This window comes from Telopea speciosissima, chromosome 5, assembly GCF_018873765.1.
Source record: "Telopea speciosissima isolate NSW1024214 ecotype Mountain lineage chromosome 5, Tspe_v1, whole genome shotgun sequence".
NCBI classification, from domain to species: Eukaryota; Viridiplantae; Streptophyta; class Magnoliopsida; order Proteales; family Proteaceae; genus Telopea; species Telopea speciosissima.
The window spans coordinates 38,313,019-38,337,836 of NC_057920.1; the positions used below are offsets into that span (position 1 = coordinate 38,313,019).

The 24,818-nt window shown below is 39.8% G+C and overlaps 1 protein-coding gene across 1 annotated transcript in view; it reads left to right on the forward strand.

Annotated features, from left to right (window-relative positions):
- Nucleotides 1-5,051: 5,051 nt before the first annotated feature.
- The window catches only part of LOC122662969, a 29,671-nt gene continuing 9,904 nt past the window's right edge, over nucleotides 5,052-24,818 (forward strand). The window contains exons 1-8 of the mRNA XM_043858677.1: nucleotides 5,052-5,298; nucleotides 15,709-16,155; nucleotides 18,864-19,094; nucleotides 19,190-19,348; nucleotides 20,699-20,863; nucleotides 21,012-21,128; nucleotides 21,242-21,349; nucleotides 21,455-22,023. Coding sequence (XP_043714612.1) covers nucleotides 15,709-16,155; nucleotides 18,864-19,094; nucleotides 19,190-19,348; nucleotides 20,699-20,863; nucleotides 21,012-21,128; nucleotides 21,242-21,349; nucleotides 21,455-21,901 — 1,674 coding nt within the window. The 5' untranslated portion in view covers nucleotides 5,052-5,298 and the 3' untranslated portion in view covers nucleotides 21,902-22,023. The remainder of the gene's footprint in view (nucleotides 5,299-15,708; nucleotides 16,156-18,863; nucleotides 19,095-19,189; nucleotides 19,349-20,698; nucleotides 20,864-21,011; nucleotides 21,129-21,241; nucleotides 21,350-21,454; nucleotides 22,024-24,818) is intronic.

A 24,818-nucleotide genomic window follows, 5' to 3' on the forward strand; every position in this document is an offset into this window, starting at 1 on the left:
TTTTTTATAGATTTCATTTTTGTTGAATCAGAATCAAACCGGTCAAACCATCAGGCAAACGGTCAGCATGTTGACTAGTCAACTGGTCCGATCGGGTCAAAATGGGTCACCCAACTGGGTTGGGTAATCTGGCAGACACGACCTGGGTGCACATTAGCAGCCCAGTCTGGCGCACAGTAGCGTATCCCTTATTACCTTTTATCTTTTATATTTTTACTTTTTGACCTTTTGACTTTTCGTTTTTGTTTTTTTTAATTCTAAATGGGGGAATCAGATGGGGAATATTCCCCCATCTTCTTCCCCAAAACGAAACAGAGAAAGTAGTTTGTGTTTTTTAGGGTTTTTGAAAAAAAAAACTTCCCACCACCTGCCGGCTATGGTGGTGGAAGCAAAAGGTTGATTACCAGGGAAGTGACCGGCGAAGTATTGCCGTCTTCCGACGAACATAATCTCGGCCTCAATGGCCGGTAAAACCTTATGGCCAAAACTCTTTTAGGGTTTCAAAATAATAAAAAAAACTTTACAGCCGCCCTTGATGGTGGTCGGACCAGCAACCGGTGGCCACGGATGACACCGGCGAAGGACCCCTTCCCTCCGGCGACCTCAACCCCAGTGTCGATTGGTCGAAAAAACTTTAAAACCCCTATTAGAGAAAATCCGATTGCCAAAAGGAGAAAAACTGGGGGTTTTTTTTTTTTTTCCTTTGTTGTTGTTTGTGGCTGCCAAAACAGGCTGGGAAAAAACAAAGATAACTGGCTATGGTTTCGGCAATGGCTGATCCAATCTTTTTTATTTTTTTTCATCGGTTGGATCGATTCACACACAATAATGATAAAATTAAGAACAATAGCCACATTGATCAACCATGATCAGGCTCTGATACCATTGATAGAATAATACATGTGGAACACTCATGGAGATCAATGAGCATACAAAAATTACAGAGGTGTTCTTGGCGTACCTGGATCCATGGTTTCGGAAGTTGAATTCTTGATGATCCTTTTCGCACACGAACTACGTTGGTCTGGTCTACCCTCTTCCACACAACTTTAAGTTTTCTCAGAAGTAGTCACTTAATGGGCCAGTGAGAACTATTTATAGTGGTGAGGGTAGGGACCAACCTTGCATAGAAACTAGGATTTCCTTCCCATTAAAGAAACAATACCTTAGGTCAACACATAGTAACTGGACTCATACCATTAAGGTAGCTCCCATCAACACAACTAAATCGATTTTGTGAAAATAAAGTAGGACTATGTCAGCCCACCTTATGGAAATCTTACAATATCTTGATCGAACAGTGCAATTTTTTCCCCCTTTTTACAGCTGCTTAAGTTCTTTAGTTCTTATTACTTCTCTGTTAATTTCCTCCATAGTAGGTCAGATCAATAGCTTTCTATTATGCCCTGTTATACTCTGTTCTCAAGTTATTTAGGTTTATCAATATCATCTAGTGCTACTAGTAATCTGATATTTAATGTATAAACTTTAGGTGATATTTTGTAGTATATTTGATCATTAATTCTGAAATTTTAGATCTCTGTTGGTGATTGTTTTATCCTGCTCTGTTCTGGCATCTTGTTCGTTAATTCTTGAATTCCCAATTCTCTAAGTCGATTACATCACCTTTTCGGCCCTTGCGGTTACCATATTTTGCATCCAATTTATAGCAACCTGCAAATCCCCATTCTGTTTTTCTTGAAATTTTAATCATTTTCCCTATCAGACGATTTAGTGTCCCTACTAATAAACCCTAATTTCGGAGCCGCTTTTTACTCTACTCAATCCCTTCCCCTATTCTAACCGCAGCCTTTCATGCTCTTTAAGCAGCAGTATAGTTCAGCCTTATGTTGGAGATTGGGCAATCGCCGCTTAGAGCTACACACACCTAGACATACTGAGAATGGCTGAATAATACCATTCCTTGTGGTTTCTTCAGATTTATTTGTAAGGGGAGATGGTTTGATTTGGAGAATAAGGCAAGGAAACAGTTGAAGGGATTTACATAGTGTAACCTATAATCTCCGGTGACCTTTGCGGCTGTTGTGAATCGAATTGGTTTGAGGCATTTCTTGTTGCATGTCCAAACGTTGCTAGTGTTTAAGTTCTGATGTTTGATAGAGAAAGGATCAAAAGTCATGGCCCATGGGCTAAATCGGATGAATGGGTGAAATTGGTAGGAGGTTCTCACTTATTTAACGGATATGAGGTCGCAAAGATGATGTCGTTCATTTGCAGAGATTCCATTGGACCTACCGGAAGTGATGAAGTCAAGCGAGCCGATGGGAGAGTAGCAGTGCTTCGATGATAAATCTGAGAAGATTTGTTGGTTGACAACGGAGGGGGTTTTGGGGGAAGAAGATGAAAAAGGGGTTTGGGGGTTGAAGAGGGCAAAATTGGAATAAAATTATATTAAGGGTAATATGGGGTTTTAGAAAATTTGTAAATACCCATGTCATCATTTAATGACGTTTTTTAACGATTAGGGTACGATTAATAGAATTTTCAAAAGTAGGGGCGGGCATTAACATTATTCAAAACTTGGGGGAGAGGTTTGATATTATGGATGCTTGGAGGGGAGGGGGATGATATTTACCCAAAGAACTATCAAATACGGACCAACACGAATGTGGTTCATGTCTTAATACGAGGACGGTCCTCGGGATGACGACCGTCTTCGTACAAGGACGTGAGAGGGACTTGACCTACACTGCATCAAATAAGACAGAAAAGAACCCGAACTGTAAATACCCATGTCATCACTTAATGACGTTTTTTAATGATTAGGGTACGGTTAACAGAATTTTTAAAAGTAGGGGAGGGCATTAACATTATTCAAAAGTTGGGGGAGAGGTTTGATATTATGGATACTTAGAGGGGAGGGGGATGATATTTACCCAAAGAACTATCAAATACGGACCAACACGAATGTGGTTCATGTCTTAATACGAGGACGGTCCTCGGGATGACGACTGTCTTCATACAAGGACGTGAGCGGGACTTGACCTACACTGCATCAATTAAGACATAGAAAAGAACCCGGGCTGAACGCCACATAGTCAGGGGGTGTCAAATTTCAGTTCGAATTGATCGGTCTAACTGGCCAGTCTCGACCTTAGTTAGTAAGTTTGCGTATTATATGCATATTAAATGCGTATCCGAATGTTTACTTCAAAAAAACATATTATGCCGTATATATCCGTATATTTACTAAAAAGTGTTGCCGTTTTATATCCGTATAACGTATTAAACGCGTATAATATGTTTAAAAAAAAAAAAACTAAAGGTAAAGTAAGAAAACACGCAAAACCCCTTCAGTTCGCCAAAAAGGAAAAAGGCTCTGGTCTTCTCTTCACTCTTCGAACCCTAGCCGTCTGCTGCAGTGCTGCTCGATCACCTGCTTCGTCTCCGTCTCCATTCAACGGCGGCCGGCGAGACTTCACATAAGGTTCAATACCCCCTAGCCCCTGCTCCCTTCCTATTCTCCGTCTCCGTTCAAGGTTAATTGCAGCGGTGGAGTGGCGGACAAGCTCTGTTCCTCTTCCATTATTTGCCCCTTTCTCCTCCTCTCGCTCCTGTAAGTTATACTATCTGCTGTGAATGTAAATAGCATTATTGAATGTTAAGCCCTTTGTGATTTTTTTTTTTGTCTCATGTGACCATGTCATTCTGCCGCTTCTTATTTCTTTACTCCTCAACCCCCCTCTTTTTTCTCTTGGTTCCATTGTTGTGTTAGTCAATATAACATCTTTTGTATTTTTCAATTCGAAACCCAGATGTGAATTAATGAAAGAACCCAAGTTCTGATCATCATTTCAAACCCAATAAGTTCTTCAATCTTAAAACAGCTTTCCGTTTTGGAAGTATCTGAAGCTTAAGTAATGGGAATAGGTGGTGGTGGCCTGAGTGTTTTGACTAATTTTTAATCTGTTATACTCAAATCAAGCACCATTGCTTTAGAGATTTGGAAATGGCAATTGCAGATTTGAAGATTTATATAGGATAAATAACCCTGCTAAGCTATGCTACAGGACAAAGATTCTAAAAGAACCACCCACTTTAACCCAGAATAAAGGTGTACTTGCATTGGTTCGATTTGCTTTTTTTTTTTTTGAAGTACATTGAATTTTAATCTGAAGATGTAAGCTTAGCTCTCTGATTAAGGCTGTAATTAGTGGAAGTAACACAAGTTGAGAATAGAGAATGATAGAAAATTCTGGTTCCCCAATGCTTCAATTATCTTGGAGATACGACTATCGTTTCTGATTTTGGTTAAAGATTCTAAAAGAATCACACACTAAAATCATTGTGTATATGCTATTATTTTGTTTATTAGGTGGTGAATGTCTGTTGCATAGTGAATATATGCCTGTATTTTTACTTATAGAGTGGTCGTATTAAATACGTATTAAACGCGTGTCGTATTATTGCCGTATGCGTTTTATTATGCCGGATTTTTTAAAAGTATTATTGCTGTCTAGTCCATTTAATTGTCGTATGTATCCGTCCCCGTTCAATTGCCGTTCCCGAACTTACTAACTAAGGTCTCGACGAACTAATACTCGTGACCTAAATCGATAGAAAACCAAACTGATAACAAACGAAAACCGAGAAAATTTAGAAAACTATTCCAAGGGTCATATCTTGGGGGATGGGTTTATATTATGGAAACTTAGAGGGGAGGGGGATGATATTTATCCTAGTTCTGTTACTCGATTCCCTTCTAAATTTCTGTGGAATCTCCCTTGTTGGATCCCTCAACTCTGACCTTAGACAGCGACGGTGGTCTTGCAGTTTTGCACGCTCCTCTCTTTTTTTTCTTGGTAAGTAGTCTTGCACGCTCCTCTTGGCTCTGTGGTTCATCTACTGATCTCGTCTCTAGTCCGCCCCCAGCATTTTCTCCCCCATAACTACATAACAGGGCCCTGTGGTGATACGTGAAAGCCCTGCCCTAGGCCTCCTTCAGGTCATGACATTGGGATTCTGAGAGCGGTGGGCAAGCCAGGTAATACGAATTCTTGCTTGCTTTGGGTCTTATTTGTTATTCTCATGCATCCAAAAACCCTAGACCTCCAGCTTGCTTTGTTTTGATCTGGCTTTTCTCCTCCTTTGGAAGGTTGAAATTAGTGGTTGAACTTACTGCAGCTGATACTCTCGAGTTTTGCAGTTCTTTGGATTTGTTGATTGAGATTGAAAATCTATGGGCTTTGTCAACCCCAAGTAATTTGTTTGAGTTTCTTTTGAAGCAGCTACTTGTTCGAAGAAAGGTTTGAGTGAAAGACTGTATACAGAAATTAGGTAAACTTTGCCTTTCTATATTTAGTTGATCACATATTTATTTGCATAATGGTCTAGGTGGTCTCGCGTTCCTGCATGAACTGATATATACAGCTTGAATTCAGTGAGTTTGGTATTATCCTTTTTGCTGGTGTGATATGTACAATAGAATACAAAGAATTTCTCTAAAGTCATTTTCCACTTATTCTTAATCAAAATGGTAAGATGTAAAGTAATGGTGCCATTGTTATTTTATAGGATGGTTTTCATCTTTGTGATTAAGGCGTTCAATGGGATTTTCTAGTACTTAGTGAAGCACTTCGGAATGAATCATTTCCATGTTCTACAGATTTGCCACTGATGGTTAGATTTTAACAACACATTGGCGATTGGTTATACTTCTAGAGAACATATAAATTACTGACTAAATAAAAACGGATATGCCAGATTTGTGTATCCATGGCCTTTAGGTAGTGCTTGCATGAGTTTTTTTTTTTTTTGTACTTTTCTCTGTAATCAGGTCAGGTTTTCTGATCTGTTCAAGTTCGGTATAATTTGCTCTGACTTGAGGTTCAACTTGGATTTAGTTCTGAATTCTTAATTCTGCTGTTGAGCAGTTATTTTACCTATATTATTTTGGTGTTGAAATAATCAAAGTTTCCTATATTTTTTCTTCTATTTCGAATTAATCTGCTTTGTGCATATTGAGGTTGTCTTCCTGGTTAATTGCACCTGTGAAATCAAGAGAGCAATTGATTCCTCTTCAACTGTAACTGTGCGATTATTCTGGGCCTATGTTTCAAGTTTCATTTCAGCCTGATCCTTTTGACTGAGTTTTCCTTTTCCGTAGTTATTGTACAAGCTGAGTTCCTATTAATAATTAATGTTCTTTTGAAATTTCAAAATCAGCTTGAGTTTCTGCTTCCTTGAGCATGTTCCATTTAGGATATCTAGCTCTCAATAATAGAGGGAGAGGTATTATCAATCCTACTTGAACTAGGATTGGTTTTTTGAAAACCTAATGCAGTTAGGATTCCTAATCTTAGGCTCTCTCTTTAGTTGGATTTTGATTTTGATTTCAATTTATGAGAAATTTTGGTATGATTTTGTGCACCCTATTTATGGGAAATAGAAAGCAATGGGAGTCAAAATTTCGAAATAGCAGGGGAGCTATTTTGGGATTTCAATTTCTTTGATTTTGCAACTCTCTCTCTCGTACTTGCTCCCTCCCTGCCATGCCCTCTCCTCTCCCCTACCTCCATCCCCCCTCCGTAATGGCTCCCTAAAAACCCACCCCACACCCCCCTGATGCAACAACGACTCTTGGTTAGGCCAAGGCAGGGCTGTATCTGCCCACATCCTGGGTTTATTCATACCCATATCAAGTAGCACTATTCCAGCCCATTCTGCCACATCGTCCAGCAGCATAAAAGGGGATTTATTTCCGGAAATAAAGTAGGAGATCAATCAGTTGTATTTGGGAGATTTAATTGCAATTTACTGATTTGTAGGGGGGAATATTTTCCAGAAGTAGTTCCACTTCATGTGGGCCTTATGGCCAACTGTGCGAATTCTTGAAGACAAATTCCTTGCAGTAAAAACTAAAGAGAAGATTAATTCCAGGTTTGAATGGCCCCATGGGTCATGACAGCTGGTGAAGATTGAATTGAATGCAAATTGAAGACTCAATTGCCAATACGTGGAGGACTCCTACATCTGCTATAATTAGTTTTATTAGATAGGTTTCTATTGGGATTTGTTTCCGTTTGGTTTTATTAATAAACATATGTAATATGAAATTAGAAGGTTAGTTAGGATTTAATTTCATTGATAGATTAGGAGTTTAATTGGATTTTCTTTAAATATACTTGTTAGAGCAACTAGGGCTGATTGAGATAATGAATGTTTGAAGTTTTCTTCATAAAGCTGTACGATTTAGTTGAGAGGTGGGATGCCTTGAAAGGGTGAGAGGCCCAGGAGAGAGTGAGAGTCTCAATCCAAATTATCCTTCTTCTATCCCAATCGATTTCAGTGAGAGTTCTGCCCTGAAAGTTGCTGATCTGCTGAAGGCCATTCGAAAGCGTGAATCAACCACTGGAATTGATGTTCCATTGTTACATGAAGGCCTGAGAATATCAGTACATCGATCCTACTGTAGTGTTGGTTCTTAGTTGAACTAACCTCTACATTACCCCCCTCCACAATTGCTCCCTACAAACCCACCCCCACCTACCCCTGCTCCCTGTGCAACCCCCTCCTCCCAACCTGTCCTCTTCCCCTCCTCCACCCCTGCTCCCTGCAAAACACTTTGGGTTTATCGCTTGCTCCGACTTCGACGAGACTCCCAATTTGGTGCCTGGCAACTAGCTGTTGAAGCCTAAAGGTGGAGATTTGGAGCGGATGCTGTCTGCAGCAGGGAAATGATGGAGACGAGGGAAGCATTGACTGCGAGGAGGGGAGAGGGTGCTATGTTAGACCAGAGGTGGGGTTTGATAATGTAGTATAAGGCTTTGTTGGCAAGCTCTTGCCTGGAGAAGGAGCAGGCGGTGGAGGCAGTTGGATTGGAGGAAGGATAGGACAGAGGAGGAACAGGAAGACTGAGGAGCGGAGTTGGGATATCTTTCCATGAAGACCTGTGATGGAAAATCAGACCGAGAATATTGTACTCTAACTTGAAAAATACGGACCATGGATAATTGAAATCGGATTGGGATGGTGCTGTAGAGGTGGCCAGGTGGGTTCATGGTGGATGAGTGGTGGTTACTGATCTGCATCTCTCCTCTCGTGATGGTAATGGCCTAATGGGAATCTTCCTCCAACTTAGAGACCCAAGAAGGAAGAGAGAGAGGCTCAACTCTCAAGAGGAATCAGTTCTCCAGTGGACTACAACAACAACAACAAACTCAGCCTTATCCCAACTTAATGGGGTCGGCTACATGGATCGTAACCCAACTTTGGAACAGAGAAATTGAATAGAAAAGTATTGGGTTTGCTCAACGAGAGTGAGTGTGTGGTTGTGTGTTTCCTCTTCCCCCTGCAACTCTGAGTTGCTGCTCAAACTTCCTCTTCTCCTCTAAACGGACCTCCACCAAGTTGGTATCAGACCATCAGGGCCGAAACACATCCATCCTTCACCTGTTACTGTTTTCCTTTTCCCTGAGCGATTCACCCCAGCAGTATAGGTTACCTCCAACCCCCCCCCCCCCAAAAAAAATAAAATTGAAGAGAAAAGAGAACTCTCTCTCTCTCGCTCGCATGCGCGTCCACCCCTTTCTTCCCTCAAATATATTGCATCAACTGAAACCCCAACCCCAAATCTACCGCCCCCCCTCCCCCTACCCCCAAAAAAAAAGAAGGGAAAAATATAACTCTCTCTCTCTCTCTTTCGCATCCATCCTTTCCCCCAAATCTATTGCATCAACTGAAACCTTAACCCCATCCCCTCGATTCCCACAGGCAGCCACCCTTAGTCTTCACCTCGACGTCGTTCTGGTAGACCTCCTAAGAAGCCACGGGCTATGCTGCGGTGCTTCTCATGCAATACATACACTTTTTTGCTCAGTGTACTAATCGTTTGGTTGCTTTCGCTGATAAGGAAGAATTTTCGGAAGAGACTCAATGGAACAACCTATTACTTCTGGAGTCAAGAGTGCGATCTTGAATGTAGTGAAGCCAATGACAACGATAGTGATGGAGAGCCACAACATTGTTATGTTCTTCGTCTTCTTTTGGCTACACATAAAGCTTTTGGCAACGATGATTGGCGTCGAAATAGTAATTTCCAGACTAGAGTGAGATGCAACAATAGTTTGTCCACCATGCTAATCGACGGTGGTAGTTGCACCAAATATTGTCTCCGAAGACGACGTTCGCAAACTCGGCTTAAAGACCGAGCCGCATCCTAACCCCTCCAAAGTTGCGTGGATGAACAACACTAATCTTAAGATCAATGATCAATATTTGCTCATGTACTCTATTGGTGGGTTGGTCAATAAAGTGTAATGTGATGTCATACCCTTAAAGGTGTGTCACATCTTCTTGGGACCTCCATGGTTATTTGATAAGAAGTCACAACATTGTAGTTATAAGACCACGTAGTTCTGGCACGCCGGACTCGAAATGAAGTTCCTCCCAGCTAAGGACCTTCTGGAAATCAAGCTTCAACAGACAATAGGATCTTTTCTCCTCCAGCGTGTTAAGTTAGATGGTTTCCTCGGTCCTTGTCCAAACTCGACGGAGTTGAGTTCTTTTCAGAGGAAGAGAATCGATGCTGTAAAGAATCCTAGAACCTGTAACCAGTGCCTAGCAAAGAGAAGACAAAAGACAGAAAGAGATTAAGGGAGAGGAGAAGAAGAGAGAACAATGGGAGAAAAGGACGGTACGATAGAATGTATCTTCTACCGTACCAGCCAACATATATTTATATTAAGCGAAAACAGAATTGCAAAAGAAATATAACTCTTACCTAAGTATGCCTAAAACCTAAGCCCTAAACAGAAAACTTAGACTAGGAAACTAACAATTAAAGACATAAAGAAATAAAGGAAACCAACCACGATTGGGGGACTCCCCCTATCGTGTTACATATCTTAGCACTCCCTCTCAAGATGGAGTATACATATATTAAAAGAAAGGTCCAGCTTGGACCAATAAGAACAGATATGAAAGGCAACACCAAAATTCGCGAGGTCTCGGTTTTCCAAGGGGTCGAGACGAGACTTAATACGAGTTCTAAAAGTGCAATATCTCGGTCGAGATCTCGGGTCGACCCAGATCTCGACCCATCTTATCCTTTAAAAGTATCGTAACTCGACAGAACTCGAGATATCTCGATCGAGTTCTGTCCAGAACCTCTTTTCTTCCCCTGTGAAGGTTGTGAACTCATTTTACCTCCGGATTTCAACGTACAACCATAGAACTAAAACTTGTGAGATCTCACGCCTCATGGCAACTGCCTCCCAGTTGTGGGCTTCATCTCATCCTCATCATGACTATGATTATGGCCAGGAGAGCACCGATTCCGAATATAATGGCCATAATCAGTTTGGGCAGTCAACACTTGAGTTATTCAATCAAAGCATGGGACAGGTTTTGGGCCTATATTCCCAATCCCAAACCAGCCACACTCATACATGCCTCAATATGACAGTAGCATTGGATCTCATGTCTTATGGCAACCACCTCCCATGTACCCTAGGATGGGGGAATTGGCATATGTTGATGACAACACTTATATGAATGCTGTGGCAAACTATGTGCAACACTACAACAACACTATGACATTGGAATTCTATGTGGATAGTTTTGGGACTGAATTCATTAATCAATCACATTTTATGTAATCTAACATTGTTAAACAGATTGATGTATTGTACACTTTAACATTTCTAATGCTTATTTAAGTTGTTTTACATTAATTGACTGTTTTGATTGCTTTCTATTACTAAATTATGTGTAGAGTAGGGTATTTTAGTACATCGTCGCCTACCAACCTAGGGCCCCCAAACTCAAACTAGGTTTAAAACCCACCGAAACTAGGTTTCGAGTTGAAAATGCACCAACTCGACCGAGATGTCGAGATATCTCGAGTCAACTCGGTTTTCCAAGAGGTTGAGTTGGGGTCGAGTTCCAAGTTTTAGTCCGATGGTTTTGAACACATGTAGTCATAGACGCCAGCAAGCTCAGAGCAACACTCCAATCAATAAATCCATCAACAATAGCATCCCAAACAAATCCAATCAGCAACAGCAACATGCCAACACCAAAAGCTCTTCCCAAGGAAGATAACAAAATGCAGCTTCGACTACATCAAATGTCTTTCCCAATGAAGACAACAGAATGCAAGTAGTAACCTGCTCAAACAAAGACAAATAAAAGTGCAACTCCAATAATTACACAAAATCTCATAAAAGTGCAGCTCCGATGACTACACAAAAGCCCATAAAAGTGCAACTCCAATGGCTACACAAAATCCCATAAAAGTGTAGCTCCGATGAGGCGTTGACTACACAAAATCCCATAAAAGTGCAGCTCCAATGACTACACTAAAGCCCATAAAAGTGCAACTCCAATGGCTACACAAAATCCCTTAAAAGTGCAGCTCCAATAACTACACAAAATCCCATAAAAGTGCATCTCCAATGGCTACACAAAAGCCTATCTCTAGGAAGGCACTCCAACAACAATCGCAACTCATTCCTTAGTCCCAATCAGACCCACTCCTGAGCTCCAAACACATAAAAAAGGCTCAGATAAAATTTCTTGCAGTAGACATCAAACATCTTCAACCTCCCCCTCACGTGTAGCATTACACGTGAACAAATAACGACCAATAATCAGCATCTCAAAGGAAGGACATCTCAACAAATCTTATAAGCAAGAGGACCAACAAATTAGATCCCGATAAATTAATCTTCAATCACGATCAGCCACATACAATTACCAATAAAGTAAGCACCCCTCATGATAGCAAATTAAATCCCGAACCGATACGATACAGGGTCCACCAAAGCAAGATAATGGCAAATTTGTAATTAACTCATGCAATCCCCTAGTAATGCGGCAACTAGGTCAAAATACCCAATTGAATTCAGTGTGGTCCCACCCAAGTACACAATAGGCAATAGCAAGGGTTAATAACGATTTGGTAGATAACCAGCAATTTCCAATTCCAAGGGGCTATTTGTAAATAAAGGAGAATAATGACAATACTGTAAATATAGCAAAACTAAAAAGGGAAATGGCATGGATGAAATTTAGTGGAAATTCAAACATAAGCACAAACGAAGGCCAAAGGGTAAACTTGGAAGGTATGACAAAATATGGACATGAGTAGATTAATGGTGAAGAAAGGGAAAAATATGGAAATAAAATAAAAGACAAGAAAAAGAGTACTTTAAAAGGTAACGTGAGGAGTCTTGACTCTTGAACCAGAACCCCAACTCCCCCACGACTTCAAGGATCCTGACTTCAACTTCTTGTTGGAGTATTTTCAACCTTCAACCAAGAAAGCTATAATCCGGAGGAAATTGAATCATGAACCATAGGCAGAAAGTATGGAACCAAAACCAGCAGTATATAAATCTTCTTCATCTTCTTCGATTGATCGATCGAAACACCAACCACCAAGGAATTTATTAACAGCAAACACAAATACCAAAAGGGGGTGTTACCATCTTCAGTAACCTACCAAGAACAGCAACTTTCTTGGACCAGGAAATCACCAGCAATCGATTGCATCAAATAGCGGCAAAGGTAACCAATTAAGCAAAAAAATCTTCGAGAGCCATCAAGAAACTGGTTACTATAAGAGGACATGATTCCATAAGATCTGATTTGGATGGTTACCGAGTAAACGCCTTCAACAATAACAAAAAAATAGCGGCAAATAAAATGACAACATACGAAACTGACAGTAGCACGCCAAGAGGAATTGATTCAGGTATAATCAAGGGGAAGCAGCGGCCACTCATCAAACAAATCGACACGGCAGGCTTTCAATTAACACCATCAATAAACTTCGATCTACATAGATTGATCAGAAACATCAGCAATAGATAAAGGGAACACTTTGCAGCATCAGAATCTTAATACTTAGTGTTCAACATACGAAACTCTAGTTCTTCTTCTATGAACTAGGGTTCCCTTCTTCAAACTGGAAACCCTAGACGACTCTCAAAACGACAATCATGGAGAGAACGAGGTATTGGTTACTGCTCTGATACCATATAAAGAATCCCAGAGCCTTCAACCAGTGCCTGGCAAAGAGAAGAGAGAAGGTAGAAAGAGATTAAGGGAGAGGAGAAGAAGAGAGAACAATGGGAGAAAAGGAGGGTACGATAGAAAGTATCTTCTATCGTACCAAGGAGAAGAAGAGGGAACAATGGGAGAAAAGGACGGTATAATAGAATGTATCTTCTACCGTATCAGCCAACATATATTTATATCAAGCCAAAACAGAATTGCAAAAGGAATATAACTCTTACTTAATTAAGCCTAAAACCTAAACCCTAAACAGAAAACTTACTTAGATAGGAAACTAACAATTAAAGACATAAAGAAGGAAAGGAAACCAACCACGATAGGGGGACTCCTCTATCGTGTTACATATCTTAACAGATGCAATAGCACTTGACTGGTTGGACCAGCATGACCGAGTTTGGAAACCTAAACCCGAGCAGAACCGGTCAAACTGGGTTTTTGGTCCAACAAGGGTGGAAGTAGTATAGTAATTCTGTGTCTTTTATTTGTTTTGAGTTGGATACGTAGGAATAGGCTAGTTTAGTCTGAAGAGTTGGATTAGGAGATAGAGTTCGTTTGCAAGTTAGTTTCAGTTTCATATTTCAATCAAGCTTCTTTGATTTTTGTTTATTTAAACCTAATAAGACAACGTTGGAAACAGAATTGAATAGAGAAGTATTGGGTTTGCTCAATGAGAGTGAGTGCATTGTTGTGTGTTTCCTCTTCCGTCTGCAACTGTGAGTTTCTTCTCAGACTTCCATCTCTCCTCTAGCCGGCCCTCCTCCAGCATTATTGCTATTACTCTACATTGTTGTTGACTCATCTATTGAATTTTTCTTCCATATTGAGAACTCAAATTGAACCTGGATTAGCTTCTTATCAACACACCAGAATTTTTTATCCAGCAGTTGCACTAGCAGATTTACCCTATGTTTTCTCCTTTTTTTGGGGCCCCAGGTCAGGAGAACTGAAAAGAGAATCAGTATACAAAGAAGCCCCTGTCTATTTACTGACGATTCCATTCTGATATCGATCCGTTTCAACTAGTGAAGCTAATTTTTGTTTTTTAACAGTCTGGGAAATGGAAACGGAACTTCCTTTTGGTTCTCCCTGAAAACAACCATCTTTTTTTAAACCTATTTTAAAAGAACTCGAAATTTTTTTTTCAAAATCTTGTCAAAACAAGGGAGATTTCAATCTTTCTGGTGTTGGAGAACTCACTAGATTCTCTTGGAATTCTCTCCTTGCTGTTCTCATTTGATTTCTGGTATATATCTCTATTTTAGTTGTAATTTCACATCCGAATTGGTTCAGCTTTCTTAATAACTATTTGGATTAGGATTCTTAAGAATTCAGGATCCTCATAAGAGTGGGATCATTCGGTCCTAGTTGAAATTGCTGTTGTTGAATCCTACTTTCACTAGGTTTTCTCTTTTCAACCATTGTTCCAACTGCGACTTCTAATCCTTATACAAGTGGGACTTTTTTCTTTATTGGCATTCATCCATTGGTATCCTATCTACAGTAGGAAGGTAGGATCCATTGTGTTGCTCTATCTCATCTCTGCAATAGCCTCCTCGCTCAATTGGTCTATGGACTCAGTTCGGTTCAATTGCAAAAGGGAAAGTCAGATCCAAAGGAGCTTTGTGCAGAAGTGAACAAAGTGGCAGATCTTAGTTAGAAGGGATAAAATCATCCAGTTGATGTGCAGAACCATTCAAGAGTTGGGGCTGGTGAAGGATGCACCAGAGAATGGGAAGGTGTTTATGTTAGTCCTTCTTAATCACCCTCCTTCCTAGTTTGGTTCTGTAGTTTATGTTTGAACTGATTGTAGTCAATGAGGGATGCTCCATGTTTTGGATGTTCAATGGCTAGGATTTTGCCTTAGCAATGTCTTTTGGACCATGGATGTTTTTAGGTCGGCCATCGGTGCTTTGTTCAAGCTTGAATTTTGTAAATTTCATAGATTAAGGATGTGTTAGCCTCATGGTTTAAGTTTTTTACTCTGTCGATATTTTTAAATTTGACTTCTTCCATTTCACGTTGAATTATTTTTCCATGGTCTCTTTGTCTTTTACCAAGGGTGGACCTTGGTGCAACAGTTAGTTTGCTCCATTGTGATCCAAGTGGTCACGGGTTCAAGTCTCTGTAAACAGACTCTCTGCGAAGCCATGGGTAAGGCTGCGTACATTATGACCCTCCCCAGACCCCGCAGTGGCGGGAGCCTCGTGCACTGGGTACACCCTTTGGTCTCTTTCTCTTTAGTTGTGTTGCTAGGCTACAACGTAATACTTGATAAGACTATCATGGATTATGGGTTTGTGTTAGATTGTGAGATTCTAAGCTTTACTTAAAGTGTGAAACTCATAGTAATTTATGTGCAAAGTAGTGTAAACCCACATCCCCAAAAATTTAATGCATCTAAACAGCTGAATTTGTAAAATAGATTTCCAATTCCATGGATTTGTTAAATTTACCCAAAATCTGGAAATAACTATTCATGATATTTGTGATACCATGTAATTGGGGATTTCCAAATCAGCGAATCAAGATGCAGATGGTCTCTTTATCTTTCTCCCTTTTGGTTCCGATTGAAGCTTGTGATCTATGCTGCGTGGAGGCTTTTTGGGGGCTAGATTCAGCTTCTCTAATCTCTTAATTTCTTCTTTGCCTTTTCTCTTTTCTATGCAGATGGTGATGAGAGAGAAGATGAAGGGGAAGCTCAATCTTGAAGATGAGGGAGATCCACCAAAGCCCGTAATTGTATTGACCAGTAGCGAAGATGAAGAGGCAAATGAAGATCTTAGCCTCAAAATTGTTGAGAAAGCAAGAATGCGAGAGATAAAGAGGAAAAGAAAAGAGGATTTTGATGAGTTTGAGGCCAGTGAGGGTGTTCGATCCGCTATGGTCATCGACCTCTCCTCGTCGTCTTGTGAAGAAACTGAAGTAGCAGCTGATCAGTGTGGCACCACTGACAGTGGAAATGTGGCCGCAGTGGTCGCAGCGGAGGTGAAGAAGAATAAAAAGAAAAAGAAGAAGAAGAAGAAAAGTAAGAACATCAAACTGGAAGAATGGAATGTAAGCAAGGTTCATTCCTTTTTGCTCTTTAGTCTTTCTTGTGTATGGTTCATTGTACTGGTAATATTTTTTGTCTTAATTGATCAATTATGCTTTTGTCTTCCACTAAATTGCATCCTTTATAGTTCCAGAACTATATTAGAGGTTGATTGTTCAATCATCACCCCCCCCCCCCCCCCAAAAAAAAAAAAAAGAGACAATAATAATAATAATAGCAAATTACATGCACCTCCCCTGGACTATTGTGGAGCTTACAAATAATAAGCCCAGTCCTTTAAGTTGAAACCGTTAGTTGAAACAAAACATTCATAAATGGCCATATTACCCTTCATTAATGTACTTTTACCCTTTTACCCTTATTTTCCAAACCCAAACCCATCTCCTCAATCTTCCATCGTTCCAACTTCATCTTCCATCTCATCTCTTTCTTCTCCGGTGATCCTCTTTCTTCTATGTGCGAACCGGTGATCTGCAAGGACCTCCACTTTCTTCTTCCACTGAACCTAATCTAGCTCATAAATAGCAAGGGAAGCAAATGGTCACCCAACAAAATTAATCGCAAGGAAGAATTAAGCCATATGGGTCCTCTTATTATGTTGTTTTGGCTCCTCTTTGAACAATTACCTGATGCACGGTCTTGATTAAGAAGAAATAAGAACCCACGCATCACAAGCCACACAATACATCTAGTAACGGTAACCACTAACCACAAGGTAATTGCAGTCAGCATTCTTGTTCACTCTGTGTGTTCGGGGATTTTTTATTTCAGCAGAATCAAGATGCTGGTGAATCGTGAAAGGTTTATGAATATGGGATTTTTGTTCTTTAGTTGCTTGACTTATAATCCTTCCAACTTTTTTCTTCTGATTTTGTAGATCAAATTTGGTGAAATAGATTCTATCGCCTAGGTTTGATCTAACACAGCAGGAGCTGCAACATCTATGGTTTGGTAAAGCAGATCAGTTTCTTTCAGTTCACTTTTTGCATCCCAACAATAGAAATCTCTGCTTTACTAGAAAGGAGTTACTAACTCTCCGATGGGAAAAACCAGAAAATGGTCTGCGTCTCACTCCCAGTTTCTCCTTTGTCATACAATATTTCAACCAGAAAGTCTGCAATTTTTCTGGACAATCAAAACTTGGCCTTAAATAAAGTTGAAAAGGAAAGGAAGCTTCATACTTTATGCTAAGAACAACACTTCACTAAACTTACTGTACTCATTTATCCAGGATGGACAAGTAGATCATATATTTTGTTGTCTCAAGGAATTGATTCAAAGCTTCTTGAAAAAGGGTTTGGGATTCAGTTAAAAAGCAAAAGAGGCGAAATGGTTTCTGGATCGCACTCAGCTCCTTCTGCTTTTGGGAAGGAGGTCTAAACTAGGGGAGAAATTGGAGAGTGAATGGCCCCAGGGAGAGATTAGGGAGAGGTCGAAATTGGTGACGGCCTTGAAGCAGTCTGGGATCAAGAAGGGGCCGCGATTCCTGCCATTCCTTCCCTAATTTCTCCAGATCCAGAGCTCCTCAGACGTCTCTCTCTCTCAATTACTGTCTACCTGTTTGGGGGTTTCCCACAAAATCCTCGACGAGATAAGATCATAAGAGGAGATTTGGTTAGTTTCAGCAGTGAATTGAGTAATGATTCTGATGATTGATATAAGAGAGAGACAAAGACATCCAGGTGAATGAGCGAAACCGTGGAAGTCGGAAAGGAGAACTGAGCCTTGGCGTCCACTGTAAATTGCTAGGTGGGATCATTGTGGGACGAAAACCGATGATTGTGATCACGTGAAGGGAGAAGGGCATGGGAGTCATCTTCGCTGGAGAGTTGCTGGGCAAGGGAAGGTCCATCGGAAAGTTCTATTTTCTTCACCTTCGCCGGAGATGATATGTAGCAAACCCTATTTGAAAATCAATTTGGGGATTTTAGGTTTGGAGGATGTAATAAGGGTTAAAATGGTGTTTCAGTTTTATTATTTTAGTTAATGATATAATAAGGGTAAATATGTCGTTTACATTTCAAAACTAACACCTCACTAACACCGTTAGCCTTCATGGGTACGGATGTAATTATTCAAACAACCAGGGTGGTGTTCTGTAAATGGTTCAAACACAAGGGGAGGTGCATGCAATTTGCTCTAATAATAATATAAATAGCAATGATAATAATAATAGGGATTGTGTTATTGACACCCCTCAACGTGTCAAATAATTTGTAACCTTATTTTTTTGCCCTTCTAGTATAACACAACCTTTTCCAATGGGGTAAATATTCATTTCACGTGTACTCGAAAAATGTGCATGACAATGACAGCTTTCAATAATGATATGATGATAAGTCACTTTCAAGTTATTTTTGAAAATCCTTATATACCTCTAACATAAAGAACTTTTAGGAATAAGACAAGGGACAATTAAAAGAATGTGTGAAGTTCTAAATATAACTATAGAGGTATCATTTAGATTTTAGACAGTCCCATAATGATAATAATAATACGTATTAATTATTATTATTATTATAAGAATAAGAATAAGAATAAAGAAAGAAAAACAACTATAAAGAAAGAAAGAGTTATGCAGCTTATGGATAAGTGCATTAGAAAGAAAGAGTTATGCAACTCATGGATAAGTGCATTAAGTAGTTAATGAACTTTATTCAGGATCCAATTTTTGTTCTCCTTTTGCATTCTTCCCATTTGTTTTTCACAATGTTTAACTTTAACCAGATTTTTGGTCATCATTACCTTCAATTTTTTTACGTTGTTCTGATATGGAAAAGGGGTACCAGTAAAATTGATCTTGCATGTTTACATTGACGGTTCTGGGCTTTTACCTCTTTTCTTCCTTAAGGTCAATACTGGAAGGACAGAAGACCATGCTGTGGAAATTGTTTCATTAGTGGAGACGGAAGCAGAAACCACTAAATCTGTTGAAGCAATTAAATCCATGGAAACAGAAGGAGTTGAAGTATCTGACAATATTGTGCTACGAAAGCTTCTTGTGAGTCGAGTTGTTTTGATTGTTAATAAGAATCTGTGAACTGAAATGATTTAGAAGTGCTTATGTTTTCTCCCTTTTTCTTCTTTTTTCACTAGCGAGGCCCGAGGTATTTCAATTCTCTTGAAGGTAGTTGGCCTAAGTGCTATAATTGTGGCAAGGAAGGTCATGCAGCATCAAACTGTGTGTCACAGGAGAGGAAGAAACCGTGCTTTATCTGTGGGAGTTTTGAGCACAATGCGAAGCGCTGCATAGAGGTATGTGCTGCCCTTTTTTGATTACTTTCAATTTGTGTAGAAACTTGAAATTTATTTCAATTAGAGGGATTCATTACTGATCAAGAACTTCAACTTAGTACAGCAGTTGCTGTTGGTAAGGTTGCTCCATTGGGACCAAGTGATCAAAAGTCTCTAGAATTGTTGGATCTGGTCTTAAAAGATCATTATGTTTGTTAATGATCTATTAGGAATCTCTTGGTTATGCTCATGCTGATATAGATGAACTGAATGAAAAATCTGCAAGGTACCAAAATGCAATGATATAGGATTGGCAAGGGTGCAGGCAAACTGGAACCCAATCTGACACATCTGTAAGTTTAAAATCCAGCTGGTTTTGGTTGTTATGGAACTCCCAAGTCACGAGAGGGAGGAAGAAGAGAGAGGACGAACTACCAGCCATTTACGGAAGAAAAAACGAAGATGAATCCTCCTTTAATCCTATCTATACATAACATATTAGCAATTAAAAGTAAAGTTTCTGAAATGCCCTGACTTACAAATGTATTCCCCTAAGATACTAATACGTATCAAACTCAAACTCAAACTCAACTCAGCCTTATCCCAACTAAATGGGGTCGGCTACATGGATCCATTCCCTCCAATGCTGTAATGGTTTTGCAAAGACAAAACTGTCAAATAATCAACAAAACACAAAACTTGTATCCTCTTCCCTCTTATATCTCTCATTGCCAGGTGTAGGAACACCAGCAGGATGGAGTTGTCTAAAGTTATATTTAAAGGAGATATTATTATTTATTGGTAAAATCTCCTTACATGGTCACATGAAAGGAGGCTTATCTAGATGCTGTCATATCTGCCACATGGCAGCTTAGTTACTGATATTTGTGGGTTTGTCTGCCTCACCATTTATGTGCCGTGTAAATTTCAGTCCCAATGCACTGTCGAATGTGAAGATATAGAACTTTGGAAAAGTTCAGAGAACTCTATGTTTGCTGTTCATTTCAACTGTTGAAACTGTAAGGTTTAGACCTAAGAAATAGCAGGCCATATGGTTGAGAAGGGACCCTAAATTTGATAGGTGGCTAAAAGGGGCCAAAGACCTATCCACTGGTGAGTTTGTTATGCCAAGTCCTCCACGTAACTCAGGAAAGGGTGACCAAGCAAGACTCCTTTAACGACTGAGAGTCAAAACTGTCCCCTATTTCTTTTCTCCAATTTTTTTCTATGCCTAATCAATAGAATAGGTAAAGAAATTGATCCATTGAGAATCTTCTGTGCCAAAAATTCTAAAGGATGGTAAATTGTCTTGTGACTTTTTTATTTAGCATTTGATCAAGCTGTCATTGTATCTGCTCCAATGTCTTCCAGGGCCAATATTGCTACATCTGCAAAAGAAAAGGTCATCGTAAAAAGGATTGTCCTGAGAAACACCTAAAGAAAAGTTCAGAGAGTTCAAATACTTGTCTAAGATGTGGAGATGCTGGGCATGATTTGTTTTCTTGTACGAATGATTATTCTCCTGATGATCTCAAGGTGAATTTAATTTTCTGATATTTCTCTGTATGATTATTTTTCATGTGGATTTCATACCCCTTTGTGTATCGTGTATTAGGCCTTTTAGCGGTTAAATTGAAATGGTATAGAGTTCTGGTTTCCTAATTTATTTCTTTCCCTTGGGCAGGAAATACAATGTTACACTTGCAAGGCCTTTGGGCATTTCTGTTGTACTGACTTTATAGATACTGGCCCAAGAGTAGTTTCTTGTTATAACTGCGGTCAGTCTGGGCACACTGGATTGGTAAGTCATATTTTCCACTTCATTAATATAGTTTTCTGTTATTTTTTTTTGATGGGTTGCCTATTGGCAATAAAGGATCTCTATTAGTTCTTAGGGTTAAGCTATTCATGCAGGGATGTGCCAAGTCTCGTGGGGAGACCCATGGTGCAGGGTCATCTACTGTATGCTACAAATGTGGGGAGGAAGGACATCTTGCACGGGGATGCACAAAGTACTCTGAGGTGGTTTGGACACCCTTGTATGATTTAAATTACTGCATAATTATCCTTTTTTATGGAAAGTAATTTATTTTGTTGTTTATGGTTGGAATTTTTTCACTTCTCCAGTCTGCTCAAAGGATCAGCGGATTCTCAACACCTAGAAAGAGATTTCGTAATGAAGGTAGTGATGTCTTAGAATTTAGATCTGCTCATAATCTTGGTAGAGCCTTTAAAAGGAAGAGCACCCAGCATAAGGAAATAGAAATTGCTGCATCAACAAAATCAAGGCGGAGGGGAGGGTGGATCACTGATGATCCAGGAGACCTGCCAAATATAAAGTCCAAAGCAAATGGTTGGTGGTCCCCTACAACACCAGCCAAAAAGGGTCATAAGATTCCCAATTTAACAGCAGGAGGTGACCCCTCAAGTTCTCGATCTCCCTGGAAAAATCCCAAGCTTCCTCCTCTAAGCCCTGGTTCACGTGGTTTAGCAAACTCATATCAGCCCAGATTTTCGGCGTCAAGGTTTGGCAATTCAAGTGTTGGTCGGTTCAGGAGAAATTATGATTGGTAAGAAGTAGGAACTACCAGTTATTACACCTTGATTACCAATAGAAGCAGTAGAAGGTGAGCTTGCAAAAGGAAGCAACAATCCCAGATTTTCCTGGTGGAGTGCATGGAACTTGTTGTAACCTTGTAAGTATCTATTCTTTGGTTTAACCCATTGATTGCTTTTGCATGGTTTACATTCTGTCCTCTCTTTGGATTTGTTATTGTTAGTCATCTCATTCTTTCAATCCAAGGGCATATCTATATCTCATATGTAGAATCAAAATTCAAAACTAAAGGCTTTCTTACCACTTTTTGCCCATTGAAGGAGTCACAACTACCTTTTTATTGGGTCCAGACATATGTTTAGCCTTGAATCATAGGCATGCAATCTGACTTTCTTCATAAAAGGTCACCATGAACCATCCAAAAATACAAAAAACAACAAACTCAGCCTTTTCCCAACTTAATGGGGTCGGTTACATGGATCCAAACAAAACAAGGTAGGGAAAACTGAGGTCTAAACAAAAGAAGGGAATGAAGGGATGGGAAAAGAGGGATGGGAAATGAGATGAGAAATGAAAAATGGAAAATGACAAATGAAAGATGAATGTAAGAGGAAAGAGTTACAACACAGGAAGTCAGGAGAATCTTAGCTAAATGGGGCCTGCTACATGGATCCTTGCTCTCCAATAGGCTCTATTCGGGTTCATACTTGGAACAAGACCTAGATTATGCATGTCCTTTCTTACAACTTCTCCTATGGTCATTTTAGACCTGCCCCTAGCTATTGTAGCTCCTTCAATCGGGATCATATCACTCTTCCTTTCTAGGGCGTTACTAGGCCTCTGTTGAGCATGACCATACCGCCTCAAATGACTCTAGTGGAGCTTGTCATTGATCAAGGCAACTCCCAAGTCAACTCTAATACGTTCATTCCTTACTTTATCCTTCCTATTTTTTCCGCACATACATTAACATCCTCATCTCTGCAACACATAGCTTCTTAATATGACACTTCTTAACTGTCCAACACTCTGCCCATACATCATAGCCGGTCGTACAACAGTCCTATAGAACTTTCCTTTAAGTTTTAAAGGAATACGTGGGTCACATAGCAATCCATCCCACTTTAATTTTCTGTGAAACATCATCCTCTATGTCACCTTCTTTATTTATGATTGATCCCAGATATCTGAAATAGTCACTTTGCGGTATCTCTCTTTCCTCAATTCGCACCATGTCGGTATCCATCATAGTATGACTAAGATTACACATCATATACTTCATGTTCGTTCTACTAATCTTAAAGCCTCTTGTTTCCAAGATTCATCTCCATAGCTCTAACTTAGTGTTAATCCCTACTTTTGTCTTATCCACAAAAACAACATCATCGGCAAATAGCATACACCACCATGCACCACGAGACTTTGTCTTGAATGTTCTTGGTTAGGTCGACCATGATAAGCACAAATAGATAAAGGCTTAAGGCTGATCCATGATGTAACCTTGTCGTAATTGGGAATTCTTTGCCTGACCTCCCATAGATCTCACACTAGGCACCACATCCTCATACATATCTTTAATTGCATCCACATATTTACTTGACACTCCTCTCCACTAGAACATGCCAGATTAAATCTCTAGGGACTTGATCATAGCTTTTCCCAGGTCAATAAAGACCATATGGAGATCCTTCTTGCTATCTTTATATCTTTCCAAGAGCCTCCTCGATAAGTAGATAAATTTTGCGGTGGATCTACCTGACATAAAGCCAAATTGGTTCATGAGATATGAGTCTCTTCTCAAACGGACTTCAATAACCTTCTTCTAAAGTTTCATAGTGTGACTCATTAGCTTTATGCTTCTATAATTATTGCAGCTTTGGATATCATCACCTTTATTTTTGTAGATCGGGACTACAATCCTCCATTCATCTGACATCTTCCTTGTGTTCATAATCCTGTTAAAGAGATTGGTTAACCATTATACCTCACAACGTCCAAGGGTTTTTCAGACTTCTATTGCATTCTCATTTGGGCCTGGTGTCTTGCTTGTTTTCATCTTTCTTAAGGCTTCTTTAACTTCCGCTACACTAACCTTTCGTACATATCTATGACGTGTGGTGTCTTGTTGAATAATGTAATCATCCGGGTTATTTCTTCTCTACCTATCTTCATGTAGTAGGTCATAAATATACTCATCCCATCTCTTTACAATGTACTCATCTCTTACCAACACTCTTCCATCGTCACCTTTGATACCCCTTACCTGATCGAAATTTTTGATCTTTTTTCTCATCGTAGCTATCCTATATATAGCTTTCCCCCTTCTTTTGTGTTTAGGTTGATATAGAGATCCTCATATTTCTTCGCCCCAGCCATCCTCACAATCTTCCTAGTTTCGTTTCTGGCATCATTATACCTCCTTTTGTCCTTTGTTTCTTTAGTCCTTTGCCATGTTTTAAAACAATCTTCTTGGTCTTAATGGCTGCTTGAACTTCATCGTTCCATCACCGAGTCTCTCTAGGGGCCTGATGATTTCCCTTCGCTTCCCCTAGCACATCTTTGGTAACCCTCTTAGTGCGACTCATCATCTCGTTCCACATCTCATTCGTGTCTCCCCCAATACCCCACTTTCCTTGTTTGACCATATTATCAGTAAATGTCCTTAGGGACCAGCTCCCCCTTTAATCTCTACCACCTTATCTTAGGGTACATAGGTTCCCTCCTCTCACATATCCCCACACTTTTGGGTGGTTAGGCTCTCCCCAGCGATAACCTTATAGTCCTTATACACCATTCTATCTGCCCTTCTCGTTAGGAAGAAGTTTATTTGGCTGGTATTATTCCTACTTTTATATTTAACTAAGTGCTCTCTTTTTTCAAAGAAAGTGTCACAATGGAAAGATCATAAACGATAGCAAAGTCTAGGATGGAGGT